The sequence below is a fragment of the Danio rerio genome, chromosome 5 (genome assembly GCF_052040795.2).
Source record: "Danio rerio strain M-AB ecotype USA chromosome 5, GRCz13ab, whole genome shotgun sequence".
NCBI lineage: Eukaryota > Metazoa > Chordata > Actinopteri > Cypriniformes > Danionidae > Danio > Danio rerio.
This window is the reverse complement of record NC_141025.1, coordinates 27259835-27287735: the sequence shown is the minus strand read 5'-3', so window position 1 is coordinate 27287735 and position 27901 is coordinate 27259835. Positions and strand designations below refer to the sequence as shown.

At 36.6% G+C, this 27901-nt stretch overlaps 2 protein-coding genes across 7 annotated transcripts; one reads left to right on the top strand and one right to left on the bottom strand.

Annotated features, from left to right (window-relative positions):
- Positions 1-68: 68 nt before the first annotated feature.
- Positions 69-14828, bottom strand: naaladl1 (N-acetylated alpha-linked acidic dipeptidase like 1). 2 transcript variants are annotated; one of them, NM_001098190.1, is given in 19 exon segments: positions 69-802; positions 937-1029; positions 1953-2040; positions 2150-2323; positions 2803-2884; positions 3056-3149; positions 5720-5808; positions 5896-5963; positions 6040-6103; positions 6202-6287; positions 7864-7983; positions 8359-8444; positions 8541-8645; positions 8721-8814; positions 8925-9114; positions 11268-11387; positions 12581-12702; positions 13125-13297; positions 13447-13727. In NM_001098190.1, coding segments are annotated over 19 exon segments (2223 nt in total). In that variant the 5' UTR covers positions 13644-13727; the 3' UTR covers positions 69-624.
- erap1b (endoplasmic reticulum aminopeptidase 1b) lies at positions 14412-27654 on the top strand. 5 transcript variants are annotated; one of them, XM_087251423.1, is made up of 19 exons: positions 14412-14526; positions 15257-15777; positions 15877-16015; positions 16159-16293; positions 16406-16526; positions 17940-18094; positions 18193-18306; positions 18446-18577; positions 18654-18785; positions 20351-20434; positions 20524-20681; positions 21146-21225; positions 22725-22908; positions 23056-23212; positions 25495-25679; positions 25809-25970; positions 26845-26985; positions 27064-27145; positions 27256-27654. In XM_087251423.1, exons 2-19 carry the CDS (start codon positions 15278-15280, stop codon positions 27424-27426), a joined length of 2832 nt encoding a protein of 943 aa, XP_087107549.1. In that variant the 5' UTR covers positions 14412-14526; positions 15257-15277; the 3' UTR covers positions 27427-27654.
- Positions 27655-27901: the final 247 nt, after the last annotated feature.

Sequence of the window (27901 nt, the reverse complement as noted above, 5' to 3'; positions counted from 1 at the left end):
TAAGCTAAGTGCTCCTGCTAGATCCAGAGATTGCTTGAATAGATTCCAAAAATGTAAATCCCAAATGTTTAACTCAGAGGTGTCCGGTGGCCTGCAAAATGAATGCCGCAGTCACGGCGCTTTGAAAGGGGGTGGGATTAAAAAAGATGATTGGACATTAAAAAACTTTGCGATTGATTCATGTTTTAAATTTCAGTCCAGAGAGGTCATGTTTTAATCCTTGATTGGTCTCACACAATCATTTCGCAGGTCAGAGTTCATCAAGCTTGAACTTTCCAAAGCAGCGAACTACAAAACTTTCCGCACAACCTTACGTTTCTGGTCTGAAGCATTCACGTGCGTATGAATGGAAGTCTATGGAGAGAAAAGTGCAGTGTGCTTTAGTTCCAACCCTAATCAGACACACCTGGGCTAGCTAATCAAGCTCTTACTAGGCTTTCTAGAAACATCCTTGCAGGTGTGTTGAGACAAGTTGGAGCTAAAATCTGAGGACACCAGCCCTTCAGGATCGAGTTTGGATACCACTGTTTTAACTTTAAGAGACTTGTAAAATTAGCCTATTTACAAAAAAAAAAAAAAAAAAAAAAGGAGAGTGCTCTTATAAAGTCTATTGTTCAGTGTACGTTAAATCACATCATCCAGTGTGTGTGCAGCTCCTGCAATGGCTTGTGTGACGATAGATAATTGTTTATGAGCCTGATCCCAGTCTTCCTTTAGCCCACTGCTCTCTGCCTTCTCCACTGCATCTGCCAGGCCGGGGAAAGTGGCCACACTTGATGACCTCGATGCCCAAATCACATGCCTGCGTGATGCCAGGGAGCGTAGAGGTGACGGTGAACAGGTGTGACAACAGCATGAACAAATAGAGGGTAGTGATTAATGTTCATAAAGGGCCAATCGTTAGGAGAAAAATGTTTTAATGATGCTGCTTCATACCTGAAAGCGTATTTGTCAGGGAATGCTAACGGGTCAAGGAAAGCCCTGTCCAACAGCATGAGCTGGTCATTAATGCGACGAGCCTTCAGGGGCCTGTTGTGAAGACAGAACTTATGTTTATGCCATCTGTTATGCACTCTTGACTTCAGAGCGAGTTATTTTGTATTGATTTAACACTATATAACCAAGAGAAACAAATGTCTAAAGTCTCTAAATATTATTCGCATGATCAAAAATCTAGTGCATAGCTTCTGTCTTTTTTTAAACAAGTAAAAGGTCTTTTAGTGTGTCTGTGTGTGTAAGATAACTTGATTACGTGATTTTTCTTTTTAAAAAATTATGTTAAATGTATTAAATATGGTGGCTTTTAAGATAGTAGTATTGGCATCTTTTTTAATCATCATTACCTTACTCTGCATTAAATGTTTTGCTGCTCAGAATTAACGCTACAGAGATTTGATCATGCATTTAAAAGCACACTGTAGTTATTAAAATAATTGTTGGCCTCTTTAGTAAAAAATTGTCAAATAAGTGCGACTACTTCACCATTTTCATAATATATGAGCTATAAAAGTCATCAATTGGGGTACTTCACAAAAAAATCCTATAAAAGCTTTAGAAGTATCATATTTCACTCTTTTTACAAGAAATAATGTGTCAGTTAGGTTTCTGTTAAAAAAATAGATATAATTTATTATAGTATATTTTAAATGTACCTGCTTTAGTTAAGCAAAAACACACATATGTCTCTTTAAATTTAAATGAGCTGTTGTTCCCCGCCCTCTTTTTAGACGTGGGCAGAACCTTTTCAGCTGGCACCTCAATTACTCCTTAACGACATATGTTTGTGCTTTAAAGTCTTGTCAGTTTAATGTGCTATGAGACTTTTAGGGTGCTTTCACACCTAGACTTGTTTCGTTTGCCCAGTTACCGCGGTTCGCTTGCCATATGTGAATCTTGTGAATTTTGGTCATTGAAAAATCTTTTATATGTCAGTCTTCACAGGGTTAACTTACGTTTCTTTTACAAGATCTGAATCCCTGATCAAACGATCCAATTTAGTTGCAGTGTCACGGAAAAACTCCACAGCTTTCTTCAAGGATTCTGGAATGGGGAGAAATATTCTCATTGTGACTATGTCAAATACGTCTATCAATTGCTTTTAGGAAAAAGCAAGACATTTCCTCGGCCAAAACTAATCTTGTTAGCTTACCCATAGAGATTGCTTTAGCCGCAAGTTTGGCCTCAAAGGCTGTGACCGCCTGCGTGAGGTACTGCTCCAGACTTTCTGCATAGTCGCTGCAGTTAAAGGGCAGCAGGAGACTGTCAGCCAATCGCAGCAGCACATTCCCTGCTGTCCTCGCGACTGCCTGATGACTGGTGAAACCTGCATAATGCAAATTTTAAAATGCAACAGGCTGATAATAAATATCCTTTAAACTTATGTCCCTTATGAAAATTAATAATGGTTTTATTACAAATAAAACAAACAAAATGTATTCAAAAACTGTAATCCCAAATTGTTACACTAAGAATAATTTAACCATCAAATTTGTAGTAAAACCAGTTTACAAACAGTAATCACAGCCACAAAAATGGTTACTACACTTCTGATCATTGCTTTCATAATGGATTATAATAGTAATAATATTTAAAAAAATACATTTTATTTATAATCAAACATGCAATAAAATACAAGGATTCAACATAGAAAAATAATAAATTATAAACATTAGAATGATTAAGAATCTAAAAATGTCATCTTAAAAAGAGCATCTTAAAACTAGCTACTTTATTATAATATTTATAAGTATTATAATAGTACTAATTGAATGTCTCATTTGAGAGCCTCTGTATTCAGTTCACCTGGATCAATGTATGTAGATGCATAGTCAAAAGTGTCATAAGCCGTGTGGTAGGCTGGGTAGATGCGTGCTCTTGTTTTGCTCTGCAATGAGAATCTTGTTATTATTACTCAGCTTTTTTTCTCTGTTTGATTTGTGAACTTTTTAGGGACCACCTCGAAAATGAGATGATTCATCCCAAGGGGCTATCCCATTCAATAATCCATCAATAATTCAAATTCAATATACTTGACGGCATCACGCTGACGACATACCTGGTCATAATAATAGGAGATATCCATAGACGTTATTCCAAGGTAGTGTATAAAAGCAGCGTAATCACTTCCAGCTCCTGTCAAGAAGCCCACACTGCAAACACATTGAAGAGTTTCAGAAATATTACTTTTATTATTATGGTGCTTTAATCACACTAGAGCTTTTCCTTTGTGTTTAAACAACCCAGTTTATCATCATTCTAAACATTGCTTTTAATCCCTGGTAAAATAATTCATATATTATTAAAATAACTTAAAAATGTAATTGTTCAAATCATGGCGATACTCATGGCGACACGGTAGCACTGTTGCCAAAGAACGTCCTGTATTCATGTGGGTTTCCTCCGGATGCTCCAGTTTCCACCACAGTCCAAAGACATGTGGTACAGGTGAACTGGATGAACTAAATTGGCCATTTTGTATGTCTTTGTGTGTCAACCTGAGAGTGCATGGGTGTTTCGCAGTAATGGTTTACAGCTGAAAGGGCATCCGCTGCATTAAAACATATGCTGGATAAGTTGGTGGTTCATTCCGCTGTGGCAACCCCTGATGAATAAAGGAACTAAGTCGAAGGAAAATGAAGAAAATTTAAATCATAATTTAGAAGTGGGGATAGATCTGAACTTTTGTGCCTTTTTAACACACATTGCATTGCCATAATGCAGAGTGAAAGATTATGGCTAGATGCTTAGCGATCATATTACATTGTAAAAATATCTGTTTAATAACAGTTTTCATATTTTTTAATTCACGGATGTTTTCTTTTTTTTACGATTATGAGTTGCATTATGGGACTGAACCTTTATATCTCAGCTCTGTCAGCCCTTGATATTGAAAACTCTGCAGTTTAATGGACTGACTTTTATTGAATTTTAAGTCATTTGAAACAATCGATTGTATAAAAAAATTATATGAATTGAATGAACTCCTTAAAATAACTGAAAAAGTGCTGGCAGTTTATTATCTTTTTTTTTTTTTTTTGTATCCTAATTTACAACACCAACCCAGACAATACATCACTTCCGTTCAAACTATTAGAAATGTCAATAAAAGTCACCTTTTCAAAAGCAAACGTTGTTGGAGGAAAGATCAATATCCAATAATGCATTAATTAATAAGCATAAGCATAATTAAGCATTGAGCCTAAATAAATGGAAAACACCAACAATCACAAAATATCGAAATCTGTTAAATTATGGATATCTTTTACTGTGTAGGGGTAAAAATAAACATACAGTTAAAGTCAGAATTATTAGCCCCCCTGTTTATTTTTTTCCCCAAATTTCACACTTAGCTGATGATTGATTATAAAGCTTGTTTGGCATGCTGTCCCGGGAGAGAGCTCAAAAGATCCTCGAGCCTGGGGCTCCCTCATGTTGCAAGGCGAGAGTGCAGTTTGAGCTCAGGTAGAACTCAAGAACTCCCCTGCTGTATAATAAAGAGATAGTGATTGCTCTTAAGAGATAACTACTTACTAAGTGTATGTCTATGGTGCTGATTTGGATTAGTCAATTAACCTAAGTTGCATGTTTTTGGACGGTGGGAGGAAACCGGGAGACTCGGGGGATACCCACACAAGCACAGGGAGAATGTACAAACTCTGCACGAAAACGTTGGCTAGTTTGGTTATGACCAGAACCAAAGATGTTCTTGCTGTGAGGCAACAGTGCTAACTACTGGGCCACCGTGCCACCCATCTAGGAAAGGAGGAGAAGTAGTGGTGAAAGGGGGATTCTTCAAAGCGAAGAAGACTGTGGTATGAAACCTAGAGCATTTCTAGAGGCTAAGGAGTCGTCTGATTGGTGAATGATAAATTGGATAAAGCAGGGCCAGCGCTAGCAATCATAAGCATGTGATCCTCACAAAATTAGTTTATAAATAAACTTCACTTCTAATAAGTGATTTATTTTAACTTTGCTCTGATGAATATTTAACTAGATATTTTTCAAGACACTTCTGTAAAGCTTAAAGTGATATTTAAAGATTTATTAGGTTAACTAGGCAGGTTAGGGTAATTAGTTTTTTGGATAATGACGGTCTGTTTTGTAGACTATTGAAAAAACATGTAGCTTAAAAGGGCTAATAAATTTTGCTTTTAAAAAAAACTGCTTTTATTTTAGCCAAAATAAAACTAATTAGATTTTCTCCAGAAGAAAAAATATTTTCAGACATAAAAATTTGAAAAATATTAAAAAATAAAGTAAAAGTTTAAGGGGGGACAAATAATTGTGAATAATAATATAATATATATATATCATCACCTTGGAATTATAAGGTTTAATCTGCATTCTGAGTGATTTTGAGATATTGAGCTTCAAAGTTTTTGCTTTCTATTGCAAACAATGTGTGTAATATTTGTTTTTTAAATAAAAAGTCTTAAAATGTAAACAAATTATAAAACACATCACATAATGTAAATATGTTGTCATTTAATAAGAATATGTCAAAACCTCAATTTTGACAAAAATGTCAGCGAACCTTTTAATTATAACGTGACAATATATATTAATATTAATATTATATTAATATATAATATTAATAATATTAATATTGTTCAAATATTAATTCAATACAATGTGAATTAACAGTATAAAATGACCTGTGGTTAACTGGTGTATTAAAAGCTGAACTATGAGGTGGTACTGAATAAAATTAAGAGCATACTTAGGTATAATCCCATAATTTGGACTGGTTCTGTTGTAATACCGTATCCAGTTGTCATAGACTGACATGGTTGTCCCGGGAGCATCAACCTGAAAGCACAGGACTGGTCAAAGCCTCATGAAGGATGTTAAAATCACATTTCAGCTAAGAGAACAGATTGGGGGTTTGTTCCTCACCTGTTTGGAGGCGGTAAAAAGCACACTCTGTGCTGCTGGAGAAGCTGAGGCTCTGAGAGTGGCATTAGCTGTTGTGGACAAAGAACATTTCAGCAGTGCGAACACATCAGGATCAAAGTTATAATCTGACGAAAAGAGTCATACCAAACACTGAGATGTCCACGTTGATGTAGGCCACAGTGCGCTCACTCAGCTTACTGAAGTACTCCTGCAAATGAAGAACACTTTCAACACATATACAGTACAATCTTTTCTTAACTCTAATTCCAATTTGTAGCACTTCAGTTGGTGTGATTATTAACAAACCTCTGTGTATTCTGCAGATCCGATAAGGCCAAATTCTTCAGCTCCCCAACTGCCAAAGATAATGGACCGCCGAGGTCGCCATTTCCCTTTCAGGTAGAGAATTAGTGTTGGATTCTTTTTTTTTTTTTTTTTTTTGCTTCATCACACTATAAGCATTGCTAAATCTTTCCTCTTTATTGCAATTGCAGATTTAATTTCTTTGGCCATATAAAGTAGAGCTTTTTGTAAACGTAAATAGTTTCAAACATAAAACTAAATTGAGTTGCTGACTCCCAAAACAAAGCGCTGATTCTGAAAGAGCTAAAACAAGCTGTCCTGTCTCAAAGTCAGCCCAGGCTCATTGGAAATGCCTCAGCCTGCATTTGTAATGTAGAACAAATGTAAAAAAAAATAAAAATGTAAATGTAAAAAAATGGAGTTGCTCCATGTATGTTTGTCTGCATGTTTCAGATGACAAATCCACTAGAGGCCGCTGTTTGTATTTTAGCTTCTGAAATGCGTCATGCAAGGCCTAATATACTTCAAACTAAGTTTTTATTCGTTCTTAGTTTGAGGTCAAATAGAAGTTCAAAAATTATTAGTGATAGAATGCTGTTTGTGACAGCCTGGTGATGCAGCAGGCGGGGTTGTAAATGTGTCATGCTGCTTGTATGTACTCCTTAACACAGGGGTGTCAAACTCAATTCCTGGAGGGTCGAAGCCCTGCACAGTTTAGTTCCAACCCTGCTTCAACACACTTACCTGTAGGTTTCAAAAAAGCCTGAAGGACTCAATTAGTTTGATCAGGTGTGTTTAATTGGGGTTGGAACTAAACTGTGCAGAGCTGCGGCCCTTTTGGAACTGAGTTTGACACCTGTGCCTTAACACAACAATGTTTTACCTTTGGCAAACAGAAGTGACACTCCATGAGAAATGCCACCGCAGTGCAACACATCTATACATTGTCTTCTAATTATTGTGGACAGACACCGAATGGCACTGCCAGTGTGTGCAAACTCATAAAAATTGATAATGGGCTTTTCATCTGGTGTGAGACCCCCTCCTCGTCTTTAAAATTTCTCTGCGAGTGAGTGGGCAAACGAATCAGGTGGAGGAGATTGCATGTCAAAGAAGGCGGAGTTACAGAACACACCCACCGATTACACAATCGCTTTTAACCAATGGCAGCTTAAAGGTGTTCAGAAGCCCAAATGAACTTTGAAATGAAATTTGCTTTTGTGAACTGATCCGAATTGCTGAAATGAATCAAAAGAGCTTTGTTTCAGCTTGGTTCTGTTCGGAATGACGTTTGACATCAGTTTGTTTGAAGTAAACAGGAGCCTTTAGGGTACGTTTTGTTGTACATTTCAGATATGTTTTCAGATGTTTTCAAAGGTAAACATTCGAGAAAAGTGCACCGCATCACAAGTACACCACCACACAAAGAGAGCTACCAAGCAAACTGACCAATCCACAGTGACTGTGTTTAAAGTGGATTTTAAATAAACAAACACTTAATATATTAACATAACTCTAAAGTGTTCCTCGGTTTATGATGAAACTGCAAACCGTTTTAATTCTAATTCCAAAGTTTATTTTATTATACCTTTGTGTCTTAGCATTAATTTGATGATTGATGATGGTGAAATAGATTTTTTCTTTGGATGTCTTAAGCGGCCTCACCTTCCTTCACCATCTTTCCCAGCACTCTGGTGATCTCCAGCATCACTGCTGTGCCACTGCTGGGGTCAATGGCTCCGTGCACCCAACTGTCCCTGTGGTTTCCATAAATCACATACCTGTCTGAACAACAAACATCCAAAAAATATTTGAAATATGAAATGTATTTGGTAATGTTTTTGCCAAAAAATCAAATACAAAATTCTTCACTAAGGTTATGTTAATGCGATTAAAAAAACAAATCAGTAATAATGTAAAATATTGTTCAAATGAACTATAATTTTCATATATTTAAAATGCTATTCATTCCTGAAAATTGTCAACAGAAATGTGTCTGGCATTCACTGTAACATAATCCTTCAAATCATCATGTCCATTTGGTGTTCGAGAAACATTTAAGGCATTTATTTAAGACTAGAGTGTCTAAGTAATTTCAAGGAACTGTGCAAAATCAGCACAGGTATTTTGCTCAATAGCTTTCTAACAAACATAACCTACCTGGCTCTACACTGCCTCGGATCACTCCCATAACATTAGCTGAGTTTTCTATTTTCTCAATGTTATAAGTGTCCAAATGCACAGTGCTAAAGGACAGAACAAAACATTATTACCATTATAACTAACAATAAAGTCATCCAATACATAACTATATTTGTTAGAACATTGTAAGATGTGTTTACCTGTTGGTGAAGGAAGACGTGGCTTTGAATCCTGGTCCGCCGAGTTTATATGTGCAGTCAAATGCGCCTTGCCATCCTGCAGGTGCATCTTCCCCATCAAGCTCACTGTTGTGAATAATTCAATCAGAATGAGAAGAAAACATTCAAAAACATGAGAGATGAAAAGAAAGAAACACTTACCAGATTAATCTTTGAGCATCCTCAAACCCTATCGGCTGTGTTGGAATTGGTGGGATGCCTGTTATTTCTTCTTTTGGTCTTCTGTAAGTATCCTCTACAAGAGAGACCATTTAGTTATTTATTTACTATAATATTTTTTATAACATATGTGCTTTAATGCAATACATTTTAAAACAAATCAATTCATTAAAAAGCTCTGGTTACCTTTTGCAGCTAGGTAAGGTGTTAACAAGTCTCCAAAGTCAATGTTGTATGAGCCTCGCTCAACACCAGAAGGAGGAAGGTACCAGGAGTGAGGATAGGTTTCACTTTCTGACACCAGGCCGTCATTAATGTCGTACGGCTCAGTATAGACAAGAACCCCAATAACTCCAAACATGGCTCCATTTATAGCCTGTTATAATCACACCACACAGGAGAGTAAAACATGTGCTCATGTATTCAATATATTAAAAGTCAAGCAAACTAAACTAGTTAAAAATAACCTGTTTATTTTTTCCCTAATTTCTGTTTAACAGAGAGCAGATTTTTTCAACACATTTCTAATCATGATAGTTTTAGTAACTGATTTCTAATAACTAATTTATTTTATCTTTGTCATGATGACAGTACATAATATTTTACTAGATATTTTTAAGACACTTCTATACAGCTTAGAGTGACATTGGAAGGCTTAACTAAATGGTTATCAAGGCGGGATAGGGTAATTAGACATATCATTGTGTATTAATAGTTTGTTTTGTAGACAATTGAAAAAATATATAGCTTAAAGGGGCTAATAATTTTGTGACATTTAAAGGCTTAATTAGGTTAACAAGGCAGGTTAGTGTAAATAGGCAAGTTATTGTAATAAAACAACATTTTGTAATTCTACTGCAGTAGAAACAAATATATTCTGACATGCTGACATACTTGCTCTGTTAAACATCATTTGGGAAATATTTTAAAAAGAAAAAAAATTCTGATAGGGGAGAATAATTTGGACTTCATAAAAAAATAACTATAAATTTAAAATATTGAATTACACTTTATTTGTTTTAATGCTTGGAAATGACTTTTTGTCTTTGACACAAATGCTCTCCTCCCATTCATTTGATATTTAAAAAGAAAATTCATCTGCAATTTTTTTTTTAAATGATCATATTTTCAACAGTAGTTCCAGCAGTAGTTTTGTAATACCAAAAAAGGCCTAATCAATGTTGTGTGTAATTAGTTAGAAAGTAACCACTTACTGTTGCTGAATTACTTTTTTGCTGAATATATAGTTTTATTTTCAGGTAAATTTGTCAGATAAAAGTCAGAAAAGCAGAGTAAATAGTTTTTGTTTGTTTTTTTGTTTACAATTTTATTTAGTAGAATTTTAAAAAAATTCTATTTTCTAAAAAAAAAGTTTTTTTTTTGCTAACTTTAAAAAAGGTTATTCATCAAGATGGTACATTCATCAGAGATTGTTCATTCATCAAGATGAATGCACGTTTAAGAAATAATGGATTTTGTATTCATGAAATATGGAGTCATTGCTATAAAAAGTTTTGATGGTGTTTTTTTTATATAAAGCTAAAGGCCCTGTTTGACTCTTTTAAATTAAAATAATTAAAAGAGATTAATTTCTATTATCTGTGCCAAGAGTGTCCAAACTTGGTCCTGGAGGGAGGGAGTTTAGCTCCAACTTCCTTAAACACACCTTTGAAGACATTTCTAGTATGACTAGCATTAACTTGTTTAGGTGGTTCAGGTATGTCCAATTGAGGTTGGAGCCAAACTCTGCTGGACACCGGCCCTCCAGGACCGAGTTTGAGCACCCCTGATCTATGCATTAAAAATTATAGTAATTTTAAGCATGTATTGAATCAAGTAATTAAATTACTTTTCAGACTAAGTAATTAGAAAAGTAACTTAAATACAGTTTTAACCCTTTAACTGCCCCACTAAGAAAAACATGTTTGGACTGCATTTCTTAACTACTAAAGTCGCTAGTTAAAACATGCGTTTGTTTTTTTTCCCCACACATCCTTTAAATATCTAAAATATAAACCTACACCAAATGGTTGATATGTGGGTTCATGGTAAAAGTACCGGAATTACTACACATAAACTATGAAAAATGTGAAAATATGAGGTGTAAGACCAATTTATTTTTAAAAAAAAAATCTACATATTTATACAAAATAAAACATTTTTGAATACTAAATCATCTTAAAATATTGCCATAAAATATTTCAGATTCTCATTAAACATGTTTTCTTGATTTGTTTTTACAATAAAACCAAAATCAAGTGAAGTGCAACAGGATTATGTTTGTTACATTTTTGTTTGCTTGCTTGTAAACCAAAAATACTGTGTAAAACCATTATTTAAAAATGGTCAACCATTTGGTAGAGCAGGCAGTTAAAAGGTATTACTATATGATATTAGTGGTGTTACTTTTTTGAAGTAGCTTACACAACACTGGGCTGAATAACCACTAGCAGTCTTTAAAACAGTTATCAAATGAATTGTCATTTGCCTGATGAATGTCTTGAATGTTTTTGACTGGTGTATTCTCACTTTTTTAGATCTTCCTTCTCCTCCATATCTGGTGATGGCGATGGTTCCTCTCAGATCCAGCGTTCTGTTTAACAGTTCGTAGTCACTCATTTTACCTTGGTTTGCATAAACAAGTTTTCCCTGCATATAAAACACAGATGGTCAGTGTATCGGATCGCATCACAGTTTGATTCAGATAAATATTGTTGACAATTGCATAAACCTTATCAGCTTTTGATTATCTGCTTGAAGTTAGTGATAGCAAGGAATCCTAACTATAAACCTTTGTCTGAACTGTCAGTAGTGGAACATTGGTGAGAGAAGAAACAAATAGGTTTCTGTGGATGACTTTACTACAGGGACTTGAAGTGGCTTAATAGCCCCAAAGGTCATCACTTACACAATGTTTTCACTTGTTTTCTAAGACCGTCAAGTGCAGTAAAAGCGATCATCTTCATCTTGTGACTTTCTGACATGATACGAAGGTGTCTTTAGAAAATAATAATATGGGGAAACTGTGCTATTATAGACAAAGAAAGGAATTAATAATCCAATATTAAAAAGATTTATGTAATTGTGTAAATAATGTAAATATTTAATATACTATGGTACTGTGGAAAATTAAGAGGTGATAATATGTGTCCTTGAAGCACATAACCAATCAACATTGTACATTTTTCAAGTTTTCATTAGGACTATTGGTTATGGTTATGATTTTTCTGAGATACAACTATTGGAAATCTGGAATCTGAGGTTAAACGTTTATCACATTTAAGGTTATCTAAATTAAGTGCTCAGCAATGCATGTTACTAATCAAAAATAGGACATTTAGTGAGGAAAATCTTTATGGAACATGATCTGTACTTAATTGAAGGAACATTTAAGTTAAATCGATACTCGATTTGACCCATGCAATGTTTTTTTGGCTATTGTGAAAAATATACCTGTGCAAGTTAAGGAGGAACATGGTTTTGTGCTACAGGGTCACACATTGCTAATATATGTTTTCTATTATAATATATTTTAAAATGTTACTTATAATACATTTCCAGCATCTTTATGTCATCAGGAATTTGATTTGCTGCTCAAAAACATTTCTTGTTACCAATGTGCAGTTTTATATTTTTAAATTAACTGTGATGGTAAAAAGAAGATAATTGGCTTCCCTGTTTTAACTTACTATCAAAATGTACTGTCCCAACAATTTTGACCTGTGTACACTGTATTACACTTCTTTACTAATAAAATATATGGCTTTTATTTGTAAGTTAGTCATTTTTGAAGAATAATATGTAAGAATTCATGATCTTTTAAAGAGATGTCTGATGGGCACCTTGACATTTCCTGCAGGTGAATAAGCTGCGAAAGGCTGGACCACCTCTGGATCCTGCTGCTCAGGTTTGTAAGCTTTCTCTCTCTCTCTTGCTGTAAATAGGACCTGGTTTTCTGGATCAACTAAATAAAAAAAATATATTAATGCATCATTTAACATATTTCTGGGATAATATGTCATTTAAATTCCATCATCCATCATTGATTCATTTATTCATTCATTTTGTTTTTAGCTTAGTCCCTTTATTAATCTGGGGTCGCCACAGCGGAATAAACCGCAAACTTATTCAGCACATGTTTTACGCAGTGGATGCCCTTCCAGCTTCAACCCATCTCTGGGATACATCCATATACACTCATTCACACACATACACTACGGACAATTTAGCCCAACCAGAGCCCCCAGAGGAAACCCACGCGAACGCAGGGAGAACATGTAAACTCCACACAGAAATGCCAACTGACCCAGCCGAGGCTTGAACCAGCGACCTTCTTGCTGTGAGGAGACAGCACTACCCACTGCACCACTCTAACCAATTTCTTACCAACAGAGACTTTGTTAGGGTTATCCTTGTTTGGAAATGACAGATACACCTTGTAGTCCTCCCTCCATGCACTGTCCAAGCCTGTTTTGGGGTCTTGCCACCTTTTCAGCATAAACGCAACAGTTGCTTCATCTCCAGGGGTGGTGGCCATGTGGGGAACCTTAGTCAGCTCCCTTTGCACAAAAGACAAAAGTAAATTTTCAATTCAGCTGGAAACTAAACAGCCACAAACAGATCACATAGAAATGTTCGCCATTTACTGAAATGGTCTTGCAAAGCTCATTTAATCATTCTGTCATGTGCCTCAGTATTAATACTTCACCTGAGGTTCTCTTTAATTTCATTGGTGTCCAGTTCTGCAAGGAATTTCTTAATGATACTTTCATCCACATCTTGAGATGCATCCCGGACCCACTCTGGTGCTGAACTGCCCTTTTCAATGGCGAAGTGTCCCAGTAGAATTCCTACAGTAAGAGCTGCTGCTCCTCCAAGAACACCCAATAGCACCTCCTTAAGCATAATGTTAAGATGTCAGAGCTGTTAATGTGTTCAACCAGCTCTATCCTCCTCTATTAATGCCCGTGGCGAGAGGAGGGTGTGAATGAAATGTTATGACCATATGCATGTAGGTAAGTGTTTTGTCATTCTGACTGCTCATCCAAAATTCCAACCTGATAAGAAGGATTTACCTAAACCATAAAGTTTACACATTAATGATTTTAGTGAAATGTCAGGTTGGACTTTAACTCCTGCCACACTTAAGCTGTATATGTAAATTTTAATACCATTTATTGTGAATGCATGAAGAGTTTCTAAACACATAGACACACAATTCATGACTAGCATGAAAAAGTCAAACCGATACAGAAATAAACAATACTCAGAACTTTCTATGGATGTTCAGGTCTTATTATTGTTTTTATTATTTTTTTTTCTGTTATAGAAAATATATTTTCTATGAATAATAACGTATCCAAAATGTATAAGGGATATCATTTTCTCAATAACTTATGGGAAATTTGTTTTTATCAAATACTTTGAATGTTAATAACTTATTTACTTACATCAAAATGTGTCTATTTTCGGTTTTCGGTGTCTTTCGCTCAAACTGAGAGGATCTGGCAACATGCGCCTTTGTGTATGTCACCTACCAGCTCATATGCAACCTCACATACTGATTTACTGCATATATTTTTTCATTGCCCTGTTAAATTGCCTCGTTTAATACGAATTACCCAGCTGGCATAGCGCCTTTAATTAAAAAAAAAACTTCCCAGACTTCCCATCATGCAAATCTTAAAGAATTATATTTTCACTTTCACATTCGTGCTCAGCTGCATCATAACTGGCCTCGTTTTCTGAACAGATCGAGGACATTAATTCAAAGTCGTAGTTCATAATCGTAAGTATTATGAAATATAAAGATACATCTGAATTGTGCCTCGTACACGTGACAATTCAGAGCAGGTGACGTTAGGTTTTCCGTATTGCACGGCACGCGCAGTGTTTATCACACAGACCTCTCCGTTTCCTAATATAGAACAAGTTACGACGAATTTGATCAAACGATATAATGTCTCGTTCCAAATGATAATGGCTAACGTGTTCGCCGTCTTAAACAAGCCGAGTTTTTGACTGGTAATACTTAACATAAGGTTGAGCTCATAGCGTTTAGCATTTACTACAGCATTTCGAATGAACTGTAATCGAGTGATACAAGAACACGCGTTTATATTAACTTATAGTAACGTGCCGACGAAACAAACAGGTATTTATATTTCTGAGAAGAGTCTGCAGCTATTTTAAGTTAGACTTTTTGAATGACAGCAGATATTTAAAATGTAACAGATAAACATGATTAATAAAACATAATCGACCAAAAACATATATTTTGGGAAGTTTGGGACGGTTTATGATTACGTGGTAACGAAAATATATTTGAAAGGAACCAATTCACGGAAATAAGACTTCTGGTTGAATCAGTGTCATTGTGTTTGACGCTTCTTTTATTTTAGTTTTAGAACAAGGAGTAAACATAAGTCATAAAGAGAAATGTGTTTATCCTTATTTTTAACTCATTATCTTGTATTGTACTTCAGAGTTTAAATGCTCTCTTTTTGTCACTTTCACAGAGCTGCTAAGCAGTAGGCTACATGGCAACCATGACTCGCCTTCCTGTGCTATTGAACCTCATAGTTCTGCCTATTCACCTTTGGGCTGCGGTCACTCCAGAGCCCACTTCATTTCCCATTTCAAGCAGTGGAGAGCCATTCCCATGGAACAAAATGAGACTTCCAGACACGATATCTCCCCTTCATTACAATCTCCTTATCCATCCTAACCTCACAACTTTAGATTTTACTGGATCAGTACAGATTCAAATTGAGGTGCTTCAAGACACCAAGACTGTCATATTGCACAGCAAGAATCTTCAAATCTCAAGTGCAAGACTGTTAGATGCAAATATAGCTCAGCAGCAGCCCCTAAAGGTGCTAGAGTACCCATACTTCCAGCAGATTGCACTTGTATCTGATAAAGCACTGTTAAAGAGAGGCCATGTATACTCAGTAGAACTGCATTTTGCTGCCAACCTCTCTGAGAGCTTTCATGGATTTTACAAAAGCACATACCGCACCAGTAAAGGAGATGTCAGGTGAGAAACCTCAGTTATGATTTAGCCAGCATCTCTCCAAATGATTCTGAAGCGGCTGCATTTTATATAAACTGATATCTGTATTTTCTTGTTCTTCAGGGTTGTGGCTTCCACACAGTTTGAGGCGACCAGTGCCCGTGCCGCCTTTCCCTGTTTTGATGAACCTGCCTTCAAAGCAAACTTTTCAGTGCAGATTCGCAGAGAAGCAAAACACATTGCCCTCTCAAATATGCCTAAGGTGCTGTAATATCCATAGAATCACTATTGATCAGTTCAACTCTTTTCTATCTAAAGCCTGAATAAATCATAGTGTGATATAAACTATTAATCTGCCATGGGAAGACTTGGATTCTTCTGTTAAGCCTATTCTTTTCTATCCAGCTGAGAACATTGGAGCTGAAAAACGGCCTGTTTGAGGATCAGTTTGATGTGAGCGTAAAAATGAGCACATACCTGGTGGCCTACATTGTCTCTGACTTTCTCTCTATCAGCAAGACAAGTCAGCATGGAGTCCAGGTTAGAAACTGATCCATCTCAAATTATTTTAATCACTTAGTTAATTATAAAGCCCTGCTTGTACTGCAAACATATTTGTGGTGCCTATATCACTTATTTGATGTGAATTCAGATTTCAGTGTATGCTGTGCCAGAGAAGATTGACCAGGCCGAGTTTGCTCTGGATGCTGCAGTGAAGTTGCTTGACTTCTATGATGACTACTTTGACATACCTTACCCTCTTCCCAAACAGGGTTAGTTGCACATGGACATACTTTACGTTGTCTACTTTTTATATTAGACTTTTATGTCTACTTTACTCACAATCATGTTGTTCCAAGCCCATATTACATTCATTCATTTGTGTAGCACAAACAAGAACTCTTTGTCCTTTCATTAGTACTTCTAACATTTTAACGTGCTCTTAAAATGATTATAAACTGAATCCATTTAAATCAAGAAGTTTAATCTTAAAGTCTTCTAAAGAAACAGAACTTCTTTATGCATAAAGTGTTAATTTTATTCACATATAAACATTCATTAACACCTTTCAAATTTGGTTTCGTTTGAGGTTTGTTTATGTGCATTAAGCAAGTGTAGTTGAGTTTTATGCACACGGATCAAACTTTATATGGAAATAAAAGGGAAATAATTTCTTTTCATTCTAAAAGTTTTAAAATGTTTTAGTAAACAATTTGTCAATGAAAAGAATGAAATCATATTTCATTAATTAATTTATGTTCCAAAGATTAATACAAGTCTTATGCCTAGTTCAGACTGCGTGATTTTAGCCCCGATTTTGGCTCGCCGACAGGTTTTGAGAAATCGCCGACAAATGCCTGAAATCACAGGCAAATCGCTGCTCGTGCACGTGAGTGACAATCACACAGTATGAACGATCAAAGACGCGATCTGAGAGAATCGCAGATGAGTCGCCGATGCCTGTGAGATGTTTGGCGTGCTAAATATCTGGAGCTGTCGGCGATTCAAATCATGCCGTGTGAATTGAGTTTTGACTGAAAATAACATCAGCCATCGCCTACTGCCAATGAGAGAGCAGCTTTCACTTGTGTGTGCGTGTGTGTATACCTGCTGCAGGCCAGCGGGAGGCTGGGGGAGAAGTTAAAAGCGCTCTTTTTCGGTTTATTTGGACCCACGAAATGGAGGAAAAACTAGTGGAGGTTTGACAGGACTCAACTCAAGAGCAACCGTGTCTGTTTGACGTTTCATACAGAAAGGAATTAGTTTATTATCAACTTAAGTTGAGGAGAAATGGCTAATTCCCTTTAAACCCAGGTGAGCAAACATGTACATGTTCTACCCCATTAAAGGCTTCTTTCTCATTATGTAGTTAATAACAAAAGATATACTACATGTTTTTGGCTGTGAGACGTAGTTTGGACGAAGTTGTCTGCGATTCTCCCTATAGTAAAGCCATGCAATGTGAATGTCCATGTCGCCGAACCATCTTGCATTGTAAACAAAGCAGCGACGAAACGCTATCCCAGATAGTCATGCAGTGTGAAAACATCTGTGACACGACTAGTTTGAAAATCATGCAGTCTGAACTCGGCATTACAGAATGCTGACATTATTTTCATTTTCAGAAAAACCAACCATTAAACATGCAAAGGAGGAATTCAGTGTTTATATAATCTGCTTTGTAGATCTCGCCGCCATCCCAGACTTTCAGTCTGGAGCGATGGAGAACTGGGGTCTGACCACTTATCGGGAATCTGCCCTTCTTTTTGACCCGCACAAGTCTTCTGCTTCTGACAAGCTTGGAATCACAATGATCATCGCTCATGAACTGGCCCATCAGGTGAACTAATGAAATTAAAGATCTGCATTCTTTAGATTATGATTGATATGTATTGCTGTGACTAATAAGTAAATGCTTTTTATGTTTGTTCTTGTCAGTGGTTTGGTAATCTGGTGACCATGCAGTGGTGGAATGATCTGTGGCTGAACGAAGGTTTTGCCAAGTTCATGGAGTTTGTGTCTGTTAACATCACCAATCCTGAACTGCAAGTTGTAAGTTTATGAAAAACACCAGAAGACATTTTAGCTTTTGATTTTTCAGTTTTAAATTGACACTCCAGTCTTAAAAGCCCTGAGCATGTGCTGGATTCAAATATGTTACTATGAAACTTCAATCTTTTTCGTGCCACAGGAGGATTATTTCCTAGGAAAGTGTTTCGAGGCCATGGAAGTAGACTCTTTAAGCTCTTCTCATCCAGTGTCCACACCAGTGGAGAACCCTGCTCAGATACAGGAAATGTTCGATGATGTTTCCTATGACAAGGTGCATAATGAAACTTTGACTGAATCACATTTTTCTTGCTAGTAAAACTTGTAATAAAATGTGACTGTCATTTCAGGGGGCTTGTATTCTGAACATGCTGAGAGAGTTTCTGACCCCAAAGATATTTAAGTTGGGCATTGTGAAGTATCTAAAACACTACAGCTACCAGAACACAGTCAATAGTAACCTGTGGGAAAGTCTGACCAATGTGAGTACAGATTGCACACTCCTACTGTTGATTTAATCTTGAAATCTTAGACATTTTCATTCGTGCAATTGAGGATTTTGCTTTAGATTTTGCATGCAGTTCAACTTGGTCAAGCTAGTTTGCTACATTGACCAATACACAAAAAAATGCTTGTTTTGTAAATGACTTGGAAAGTTACTCGTGTTTCATACATTCCTACTATATTGTCAATAAAAAAAAATTTTTTTAACTATTACAGTATTTCTTATAATCAGATTTAGTGCTTGCTCACACAAGGAATTTGTCTCAGTTATAGGTTAAAGCTTCCTGTACAAAGTGTACAAAAAGTACACACAGTGCAAACATAAGACATGAATAAATAACGATAGCATTTTTAAAAAGAAAACTAATTAATTTCCTGTGTTGAGTGCAATGTTCATATCAGATAATTAAAGTTGTTTCACATGGGAAATGGTCTTGGAAAAAAAACTGTTCATGTGTCTGACTGTTTTGGTGCTTAGTGCTCTGTTGTGCTGACAAAAATTCAATGAGAAAGTGAGCTGGGTGTGAGGGGTACTCTGATTTTCTGAGCCCTTTTCCACACTTGGGAGATGTAGAGATCTTGTAGGGTGTGCAGGAGGCACCTTTAATCTTCTCTGCTGTCCTGACTTTCTGCTGTCGTCTTCAGATTATCTAGGCCCCGTTTACGCTACTACGTTTTAGTTCTAAAACGCACAAGTTTTGCTACGTTTACTCTATCCGTCCACACTACGCCAGAGTTTTTGAGTCCCGAAAACAGATCGTTGGAGAGGCCGTTTTCATTCTAAAAACGCTGCTGCTCCGTCTCAGTGTTGATGGGGTAAAACGGAGACATCTGGGGCGGCGCTGCAGACATTTGTCTATCTGATTGGGGTTTTCTCCTAAATGCTGGGTGAAAAGCTAATGTGGACACTAATCATTTTCATTCTAAAATGCTGTTTTAAAGCTAAAACATGTTAGTGTAAACAGGGTCTAGTTTATTGGCTAGATATCAGTAGACGACAATATAAAAAAGGTATATGCCAAACTAGTGTTTTCCCATACTGATAAACTTCCGGTGACCTGTTCTTGTGAATTTTTTCCCAGTTTTTACGGTTCCTTTTACAGCATCAATGTTGTAATGTAATTAAAATACATTCAATAAATAAACTTTGGCGTTCATTTAGTTGCTCAAGTGTAAAACAAGACAAAAAGCCGTTTATTCACACGCGTCCGTCAGAATTGGCAGGTTAGCACAGAAGCTCCATTGGATTTACTGGGGTAAAATAAATGCTCATATTACAAAGACGTGGCGGAGAAAAATGTCATTTAATGCAGTGCTTCTTGTACAATCTGAGAAAAAAAATCAAGTGCGAACCTACATTCAATCTTGTTTGAGAAGCCATTTAACTTAGACATGCTTTAAAATATGGAGAAAAGTCTATTAAAATTTCCATTTCCTGCCAACTGCCAGGAGATCCACCTGAGAGTACAGGATCAAAATGTCATACAATTTATGATGAAATCTGTGTGTAGTGAGTGTTAACAGGTTTGAATACCTGATGTAGGTTTGTGATTCCGATGGTCTGGATGAGGGCCGACTGAAGGGTGATGAGTCCTGTCGGCATTCAGCCTCAAACACTGGAGCTTCTGTAAGTTACTGTTACATCAATAATCTTAAAACTCTACTGTGTTTTTTCAATGGTGTAATGATGCATTTCTGTGATCCTATATCTTTTAGAAATGGCACTCTGAGGATGAGCTGGATGTTAAGGCTATGATGGAGACGTGGACATTGCAGGAGGGCTTTCCTCTCATTACCATAGCTGTCAAAGGGCGGGAAGTCAGGCTGAGTCAAGAACGTTACCTCAAGAGTGACGACCTATCACAAACATCCAGGTTTTTACTTTGTTTTAAGCCTTAAATATAAACTTAAGGTTTATATTGATAAAAATGCACTCACAGTTAAGATGCATCTCTGGTTGAAATAAGATGTGTGGTGAAAATATTAAAACTGTAGGACAGCAGTGAATAATGATTCTCAAATACTTCAATCTTAATCACTCACAAGTTTTGACTTTTTTTCCACACACAACGTTTTAAACTTATATCTTTGTAAGTGGCCATAAATAAATAATTTACAAGGTAAAATCTCTCACAAACACTTGTCCATCATGCCCGCATGGCATCACCAGTCACTATCTCTAATGTCACTACAAGTTGTAAGCTCCTAAAAATGACTTACAATTACCTTGTTGCGGAAAATGTACTTACAACTTTTTACTGTTTTTTTTTTCTTTGTAATTTTCACTCTTAATTTTCCTTTTTTATATATTTAATTGTTGTTATTTTGCTGGTTATAGCTTCCTGTGGCAGGTGCCATTGACTTATATTACCAGTGACTCAACAACAGTGCACCGCTTTCTGCTAAAGACCAAAACAGGTATTTGTTAAAATAGCTTTGTTTTGTAATGATGATATGTGCTTTATTGCAGTCTGTGGTCCTATAAAGAACCTTAAACAGCCGCAGCACTTGTATTTTACATAAAATTTTCATTCAATTTATTCTTTTTTTTTCGGCAAAAGCCCTGCTCACACTGTGAGATTTCAGCCACGATATTATCATCTGAAACCAATTTGGGAAAAAAGATTCTTAAACGATTCCCAAAAGATTCTTAAAATCCTAGGCTGAAATCTGTGATCTTTGATCGTTGGTTTGACATGTTCACTGACAGCTGCTTCGTGTCAGTTGAGATGAGATTTTTCTTTTGAAGTTCTGATTTCAGACACTTTCCTGCCGTGTAACAACAGCTGTCATAAGCGTATATCCAAGAACTAATTGAAGCAATCCATACAACAATTCAAATGACCGCTGACCGCGGGGAAACTTTTTCTTCTTCCTGATTTTATTATTGAGACTCACCGTGTGGAAAATTGCCGCTACAGATTGTTTATGTTTGCTGTGAGGAATCATTTTAGAACGTGGGATAGTGAAAGTGTCAGGGATGGATGAAAACTCCAGGGGTGTTTTCTTTGGTGTTTTGTGCATCTTTGTTGTCGTTCTGACTTTATGACAGCTGAGATCTTACAGTGTGACATGGAAGCCATGTTTGTGCAGTCTGACATGCTACAGTCGTTCAGGATTATAAAAAAAATTGCAGTGTGAGCCGGCCTTTAGTCCCTTTATTAATCAGTGGTCGCCATAGCGGAATGAACTGTCAACTTATCCAGCTTATGTTTTACGCAGTGGATGCCCTTCCAGCTGCAACCCATCACTGGGAAACACCCACACACACTCTTTCACAAACATACGGACAATTAAGCTTATTAATTTCATCTATACCACATCTTTAGACTGTGGGGGAAACCGAAGCACCCGGAGGAAACCCACTCTAACAGGGGGAGAACATGAAAACTCCACACAGAAATGCCAAATGACCTAGCCGGGGCTCGAACCAGCAACCTTCTTGCTGTGAGGCGATCATGCTATCCACTGCGCCCTTGTGCTGCCTACACAAAATGTTACTACAGTAAAAAACGCTAACAAAAATGCTTCACACTAATTAAAAAAGAAGAAATCAAAGAAGAAAATGTTTTCTTGGGGAAACCAAAATGATTTTTTACTCAAGAATAAAGATTCCTGAGGACAACTTTTTCACATGATTGCCATAGGAAAACAATTTGGGGTTTTAGAAGAATTTAATTTCTGTTAGAAGAACAACATTTCGTTCAAAATGATATTTTCATATTTTAATAATTTTCCACTACAAAGAGTCTTTGGGGAATATAAAGATTGTATGAATATTAATTTTTTTTCACAGAACCGTCAATACCAATAAAGAAACTTTTTTAATAACAGCACAGTGGAAATGTCAGTGCGGCTGAAAATTCTCTCAGTGTAGCACCGAGTTCTAACAGATCTGTTGTACACTGTGATCACAGATGTGCTGTATCTGCCGGAGGAGGTGGACTGGATCAAGTTTAATGTGGACATGAGTGGATATTACATTGTGCACTATGAGGGCTCAGGCTGGGATGACCTCATTACGCTGCTCAAACACAATCACACTGCGCTCAGCAGCAACGACCGTGCCAGTCTGATCAACAACGCCTTCCAGCTGGTCAGGTCAGTCCTCAGGCATCCACATGTCCACTCTCATTGGACACAAAATACAATGTTTCAGAAATCTAACAAGCAGATAAAACACAATGTAGCTCATACAAAGAGAATGGAAAGTAATCAGTCCACACTTCCTTTTTGTGTTGTGGACAGTGTTGGCAAACTTCCTCTGGATAAGGCTTTGGATCTGACCTTGTATTTAAGCAAAGAAACAGAGATAATGCCAGTGACTCAGGGCTTCAATGAGCTTGTGCCTCTCTACAAACTGATGGAGAAGAGAGACATGGTGGAGCTGGAGAACCAGATGAAGGTCAGTGATTGGGAATCCATGATTCTTGAGGCTTCATCATTCGATCAGCTTAGTTTTGGTTTGAATTTGCTTCTGAAATGTAAAAGTTGTGTAGCAAAGTCTCTGTGGTGTCAAAGTAACCCATAGTTCACCCAAAAATGAAAATGTACTCACCCTCAAGTAGTTCCAACCTTTTATGAGTTTATTTACACAAAACGAAGATATTTTGAAGAAAGTTGAAAACCGGTAACCATCAATAGCTGGAAAAAAAATACCATCAAAGTCAATACACTACCTGACAAAAGTCCTGGTTTTAGGAACAACAAATAATAACTTGACTTCTAGTTGATCATTTGGTATCAGAAGTGGCTTATATAAAAAGCAGATTACGCTTATTTTACCAAAATAAAATATGATCAAGCCTTGATTTTTAATACGGACAGTGTGGTCTGACTTTGCTTAGACAAAAGTATTTTCATTTAACAGAAATAATGTACAGTCTAGAATATAAAGTCATGGTGCAGTGGTAAAAGAATTAATATTGTGTATGACTCCCATGAGCTTGGTGGACTGCATCCATACATCTCTGCAATGACTCAAATAATTTATTAATAAAATCATCTGGAATTGCAAAGAAAGCCTTCTTGCAGGACTTCCAGAGTTCATCAAGATTCTTTGGATTCATCTTCAATGCCTCCTCCTTCATCTTACCCCAGACATGCTCAATAATGTTCAAGTTTCCAGACTGGGCTGGCCAATCCTGGAGCACCTTGGCCTTTTTTGCTTTCAGCAACTTTGATGTGGAGGCTAAATTATGAGGAGTGCTATCCAGCTGAAGAATTTCCCCACTTCTGTGGTTTGTAATATAATGGGCAGCACAAATGTCTTGATAACTCAGGCTGATGATGTTGCCATCCACTCTGCAGGTCTCTCACATTTACCAATACTGAATGTAACCCCTAAATCATGTTTTTTCATCACCAAACTTGACTGATTTCTGTGAGAATCTTGCGTTCATGTGAGTTACAATAAGTCTGTACTATTTGTGATGATTGAGATGTTCAACAGATGATTCATTGAAATCATCTACCTTCTGCCACTTTTCCAAATGATCAACTAGAAGTCAAGTAATTATTAGTTACTCTTAAAACTGAGATCAACGACAAGACCTTTGTCAGGTAGTGTAGTTACAGGATTCTTCAAAATAGATCATCTTTTGTGTTCAACAGAACAGAGAAAGTAACATAATTTTCAGCTTTGGATGAACTATCCCTTTAAAGCACAGGTGTTAAATCCAGTTTCTGGAGGACCATAGCTCTGCACAGTTTGGTTCCAACCCTGCTTCAACACACTTACCTGTAGGTCTCAAACAAGCCTAAAGACCTTAATTAGTTTGATCAGGTGTGTTTAATTAGGGTTGAAACAAAACTGTGCAGAGCTCCAGCCCTCCAGGAACTGGAATTGACACCTGTGCTTTAAAGGAACACACTTTTTAATACATTTAGTCATCTCTAGGTCTGGCGGTAGTGGGAGCACTTTTAGCTAAGCTTAGCTTAAATGATTGGATTAGACCATAAGCATCTCGCTCAAAAAAAAAAAAAAAAAAAAAAAAGTTTTGATAATTTCTTTATTTACAGCTTGAAAATAGCAATTTCGGTAAAACCGGGTTTAGTACACGATGTAACTACAGAAATTTGTCAATTAGTTTTTAAATTTTTTGAGTGAGATGCTATTGGTCTAATCAGATTAAATTATTTATGCTAAGCTAAGCTAAAAGTTCTCCTGCCAGATCCAGAGATCGACTGTTCAATATTGGTAAAGCTCAGCTGTTTAACTTTAGGATAAAGAAGTTGTAAAATGAATCTTTTTCAAACAAAGTGTTGTATATTTTTAAAAGGTTTATGGCAGATGCCTTTTACTGCTCATGCCTAGTCTGCCTTTATTTAATCAAAAATGCCTTAGAACATTATTAACTGGTGTTTATTTGGCGTCTCATTGTTAGTGTTGAAAACATAAGAGGGGGGGGTCTTAAAAACAGTATTTGAAGTAGAAGTATTTTGTAGCAATATACATTATCATGTTGTCACTTTTTAGTAATTATTAGTTTGCATCTTTTTGTACATAGACAACACTCCCCATTTAAAAAAAAAAAAAAGTTTTAAGAAGAGTCTAACAGATTTTCATGAAACTTGAGGATGTGCGTTACAAGAATTTATTATCCCTGTTATTATGCAATTTAATTTGACCATTGTATAAAATGCCCCAGCGCTGTAGATGTTGTTGACGCTTGCAGTTTTCCTCAGGGCTACATCCTGCAGCTGTTCCAGAAGCTGATCGAGCAGCAGTTGTGGACAGATGAAGGCTCTGTGTCTGAGAGGATGCTGCGCAGTTACCTGCTGCTGTTCGGCTGTGTGCGCGGACATCCACCCTGCGTCAGCAACGCCACACAGCTCTTCAACCTCTGGAGGGACTCGGATGGAAACATGAGGTCAGAGGTTCATCTTCTCAAACGCCTTTTTAAACAATGAACACACTACACTGAAAAGTTCAAACAAAAGCAATTAATTTCGGATGAAAATGAATGAGAAATTAATTAGTTAATCTTTTCATTCTCTAGTCTTCCTAATGACGTTACTATGGCTGTGTTTTCTGTTGGCGCCCGGACTGAGGATGGCTGGGATTTCCTGTTTGAGAAGTACAAGGAGTCCATGTACGTCTCGATGAAGAGCAGAATTAAGCAGGCGCTCATGACCAGCCCACTCGATCACAAGCTCAAATGGTGAGACATTCGGATATTTGTTAGGCACGGGTTTCAAATGTTAATATTTATTTTTTAATGTTAAGGTTTAAGAACATTTCTTTAAAGTATGACACACATCATTTTGAACATTTTTGTTTCACAAAAACTGACAATGGGACTGTAGCAAATGTTTTTTCAGTGTTATTCCTCTTCTGGGTAAAACATTGGTATTTTGTTGTCTAAACATCTCTAAAACACGGCACCTGTTAGTTATCTTATGTCTATCATGTAAAAATAACTTTTATTATGGGTTTAAACAGTTGTGTGACAACAATGTGTAAATATATCCAGCCTCTAATGGTTCAAATTAATTCATTCTATTTTTATAATGACACTTGATTAAAACAGTCTGCAGATACACTTTGATTGACATTGTCCTTTTGTACATGTCATCAGAGAAGGAAAGCCACACCCATTATAGATGATCTCTCCCTCATTAGCATAGACAGCCCTGACTGAGAAGCAGCCATCCGCCATGAAGGCTGATTTATACTTCTGCGTCAAGCATTCGCGTATAGTCTTGCGTTGCCTTCGCGTGTTTGCATACCCTTCACCTTGGTAGCAGTGACAAGTGTGCTGAGAGCCACGGGAAAGCTTCAAGCCTTGCGGTAATATGATGAAAAATTATTATTTTCATAATTACAAAAAAAATATTTGCATGTTGACGACTGGGAACACTCCCGATAATAGATGTATGCATATATATGGGTATATCTCTGGCTCTGGATGGCCACAGTCCTCCACTGCACCTGTGTTTAATTGTAAGGAGCACTACCCTGTACTAAAATGGTGGCTCTATTGTCTTCAAGATGAGAGGAATACATAACTAGTGTCATGCTTTTGTTTGTGTCAGGATGATGGAGCAGAGTTTGGAAGGAGAGCTGATCAAGACTCAGGATCTGCCGTATGTGGTGACCTCAGTCAGTAGAAATCCCAAAGCATACAAACATGCATGGGACTTTTTACAAGCTAACTGGGACTCCCTGATTAAGAAGTGAGATGCGCATTTCATTAGACACATAATTGTGGTATATTTCTGAGCCCTTTCATGACTTCAAAATGTTGTTTACAGGTTTGACCTCGGCTCACACTCTATAGCGCACATGGTAGTAGGAGTGACCAACCAGTATTCGACCAGAGAAATGCTGGCTGAGGTTGGTATTTTTGCATATTTTAAAAAACAAATTACTGTAGTAAGTAGGAGATTTTATAAGTCTAAAATAAAAATGTTTTTTACATGGAGTGTGTTTCTGTACTTTGTCAGGTTCGTAATTTCTTCAGTTTGCTGCAGCCTGAGACTGGAGCAGAACTGAGGTGCATTCAGCAGGCCGTGGAGAACATTGAAGAGAACATTCGCTGGATGGACAAGAACTTGCCGCTGCTGAAGGCCTGGCTGCACAGATACTATGACCAGCAAAAAAATACAGAGCTGTGATCTGCTTCTGCTGTAAATGTTTATCAAAACGAGTGTATGAGTTTTATCTTGCGATTTAGAATGCTGGAGTTCATAAGAAAGGAAAAATAATGTTTGAAAAGTCTCTGAATTTGTGAATATTGGGTGAATATTATTAAACAGTTGTACCATTTCTTATAAAGGTTTAATTTAAGATTTTTTTTCTCTCCAACTTTTAATATATGAAATAAACTTTTGATATGGACTGGATTACATTTGTGATAGCTTTAAGTTTGTCAATACTACTCAATTAACACTTTAACCCCTATACAATGTTCAAATTCTCTGAATATTGTTTTTTTTTACATGGTCATTCAGATCTACCAATTTAAATAAATTAGTGGGCCAAATAAATATTTCTCAAACATTCCATGAACAATAAATATGTAATCTATCTAATAATATCTCATCAAAAATGTATCTAATGATTTCTAAAACTCCCAAAAATTAGCTTCAC

Bases quoted from the DNA above. Each gene is read 5' to 3' on its own strand.
- erap1b (XM_087251423.1), top strand. From the start codon at position 15,278: ATGGCAACCATGACTCGCCTTCCTGTGCTATTGAACCTCATAGTTCTG. The intron at 16,016-16,158 runs GTGCTGTAATAT...TTTTCTATCCAG, and splicing joins CCCTCTCAAATATGCCTAAG to CTGAGAACATTGGAGCTGAA. The intron at 18,786-20,350 runs GTGAGTACAGAT...TACCTGATGTAG, and splicing joins TGTGGGAAAGTCTGACCAAT to GTTTGTGATTCCGATGGTCT.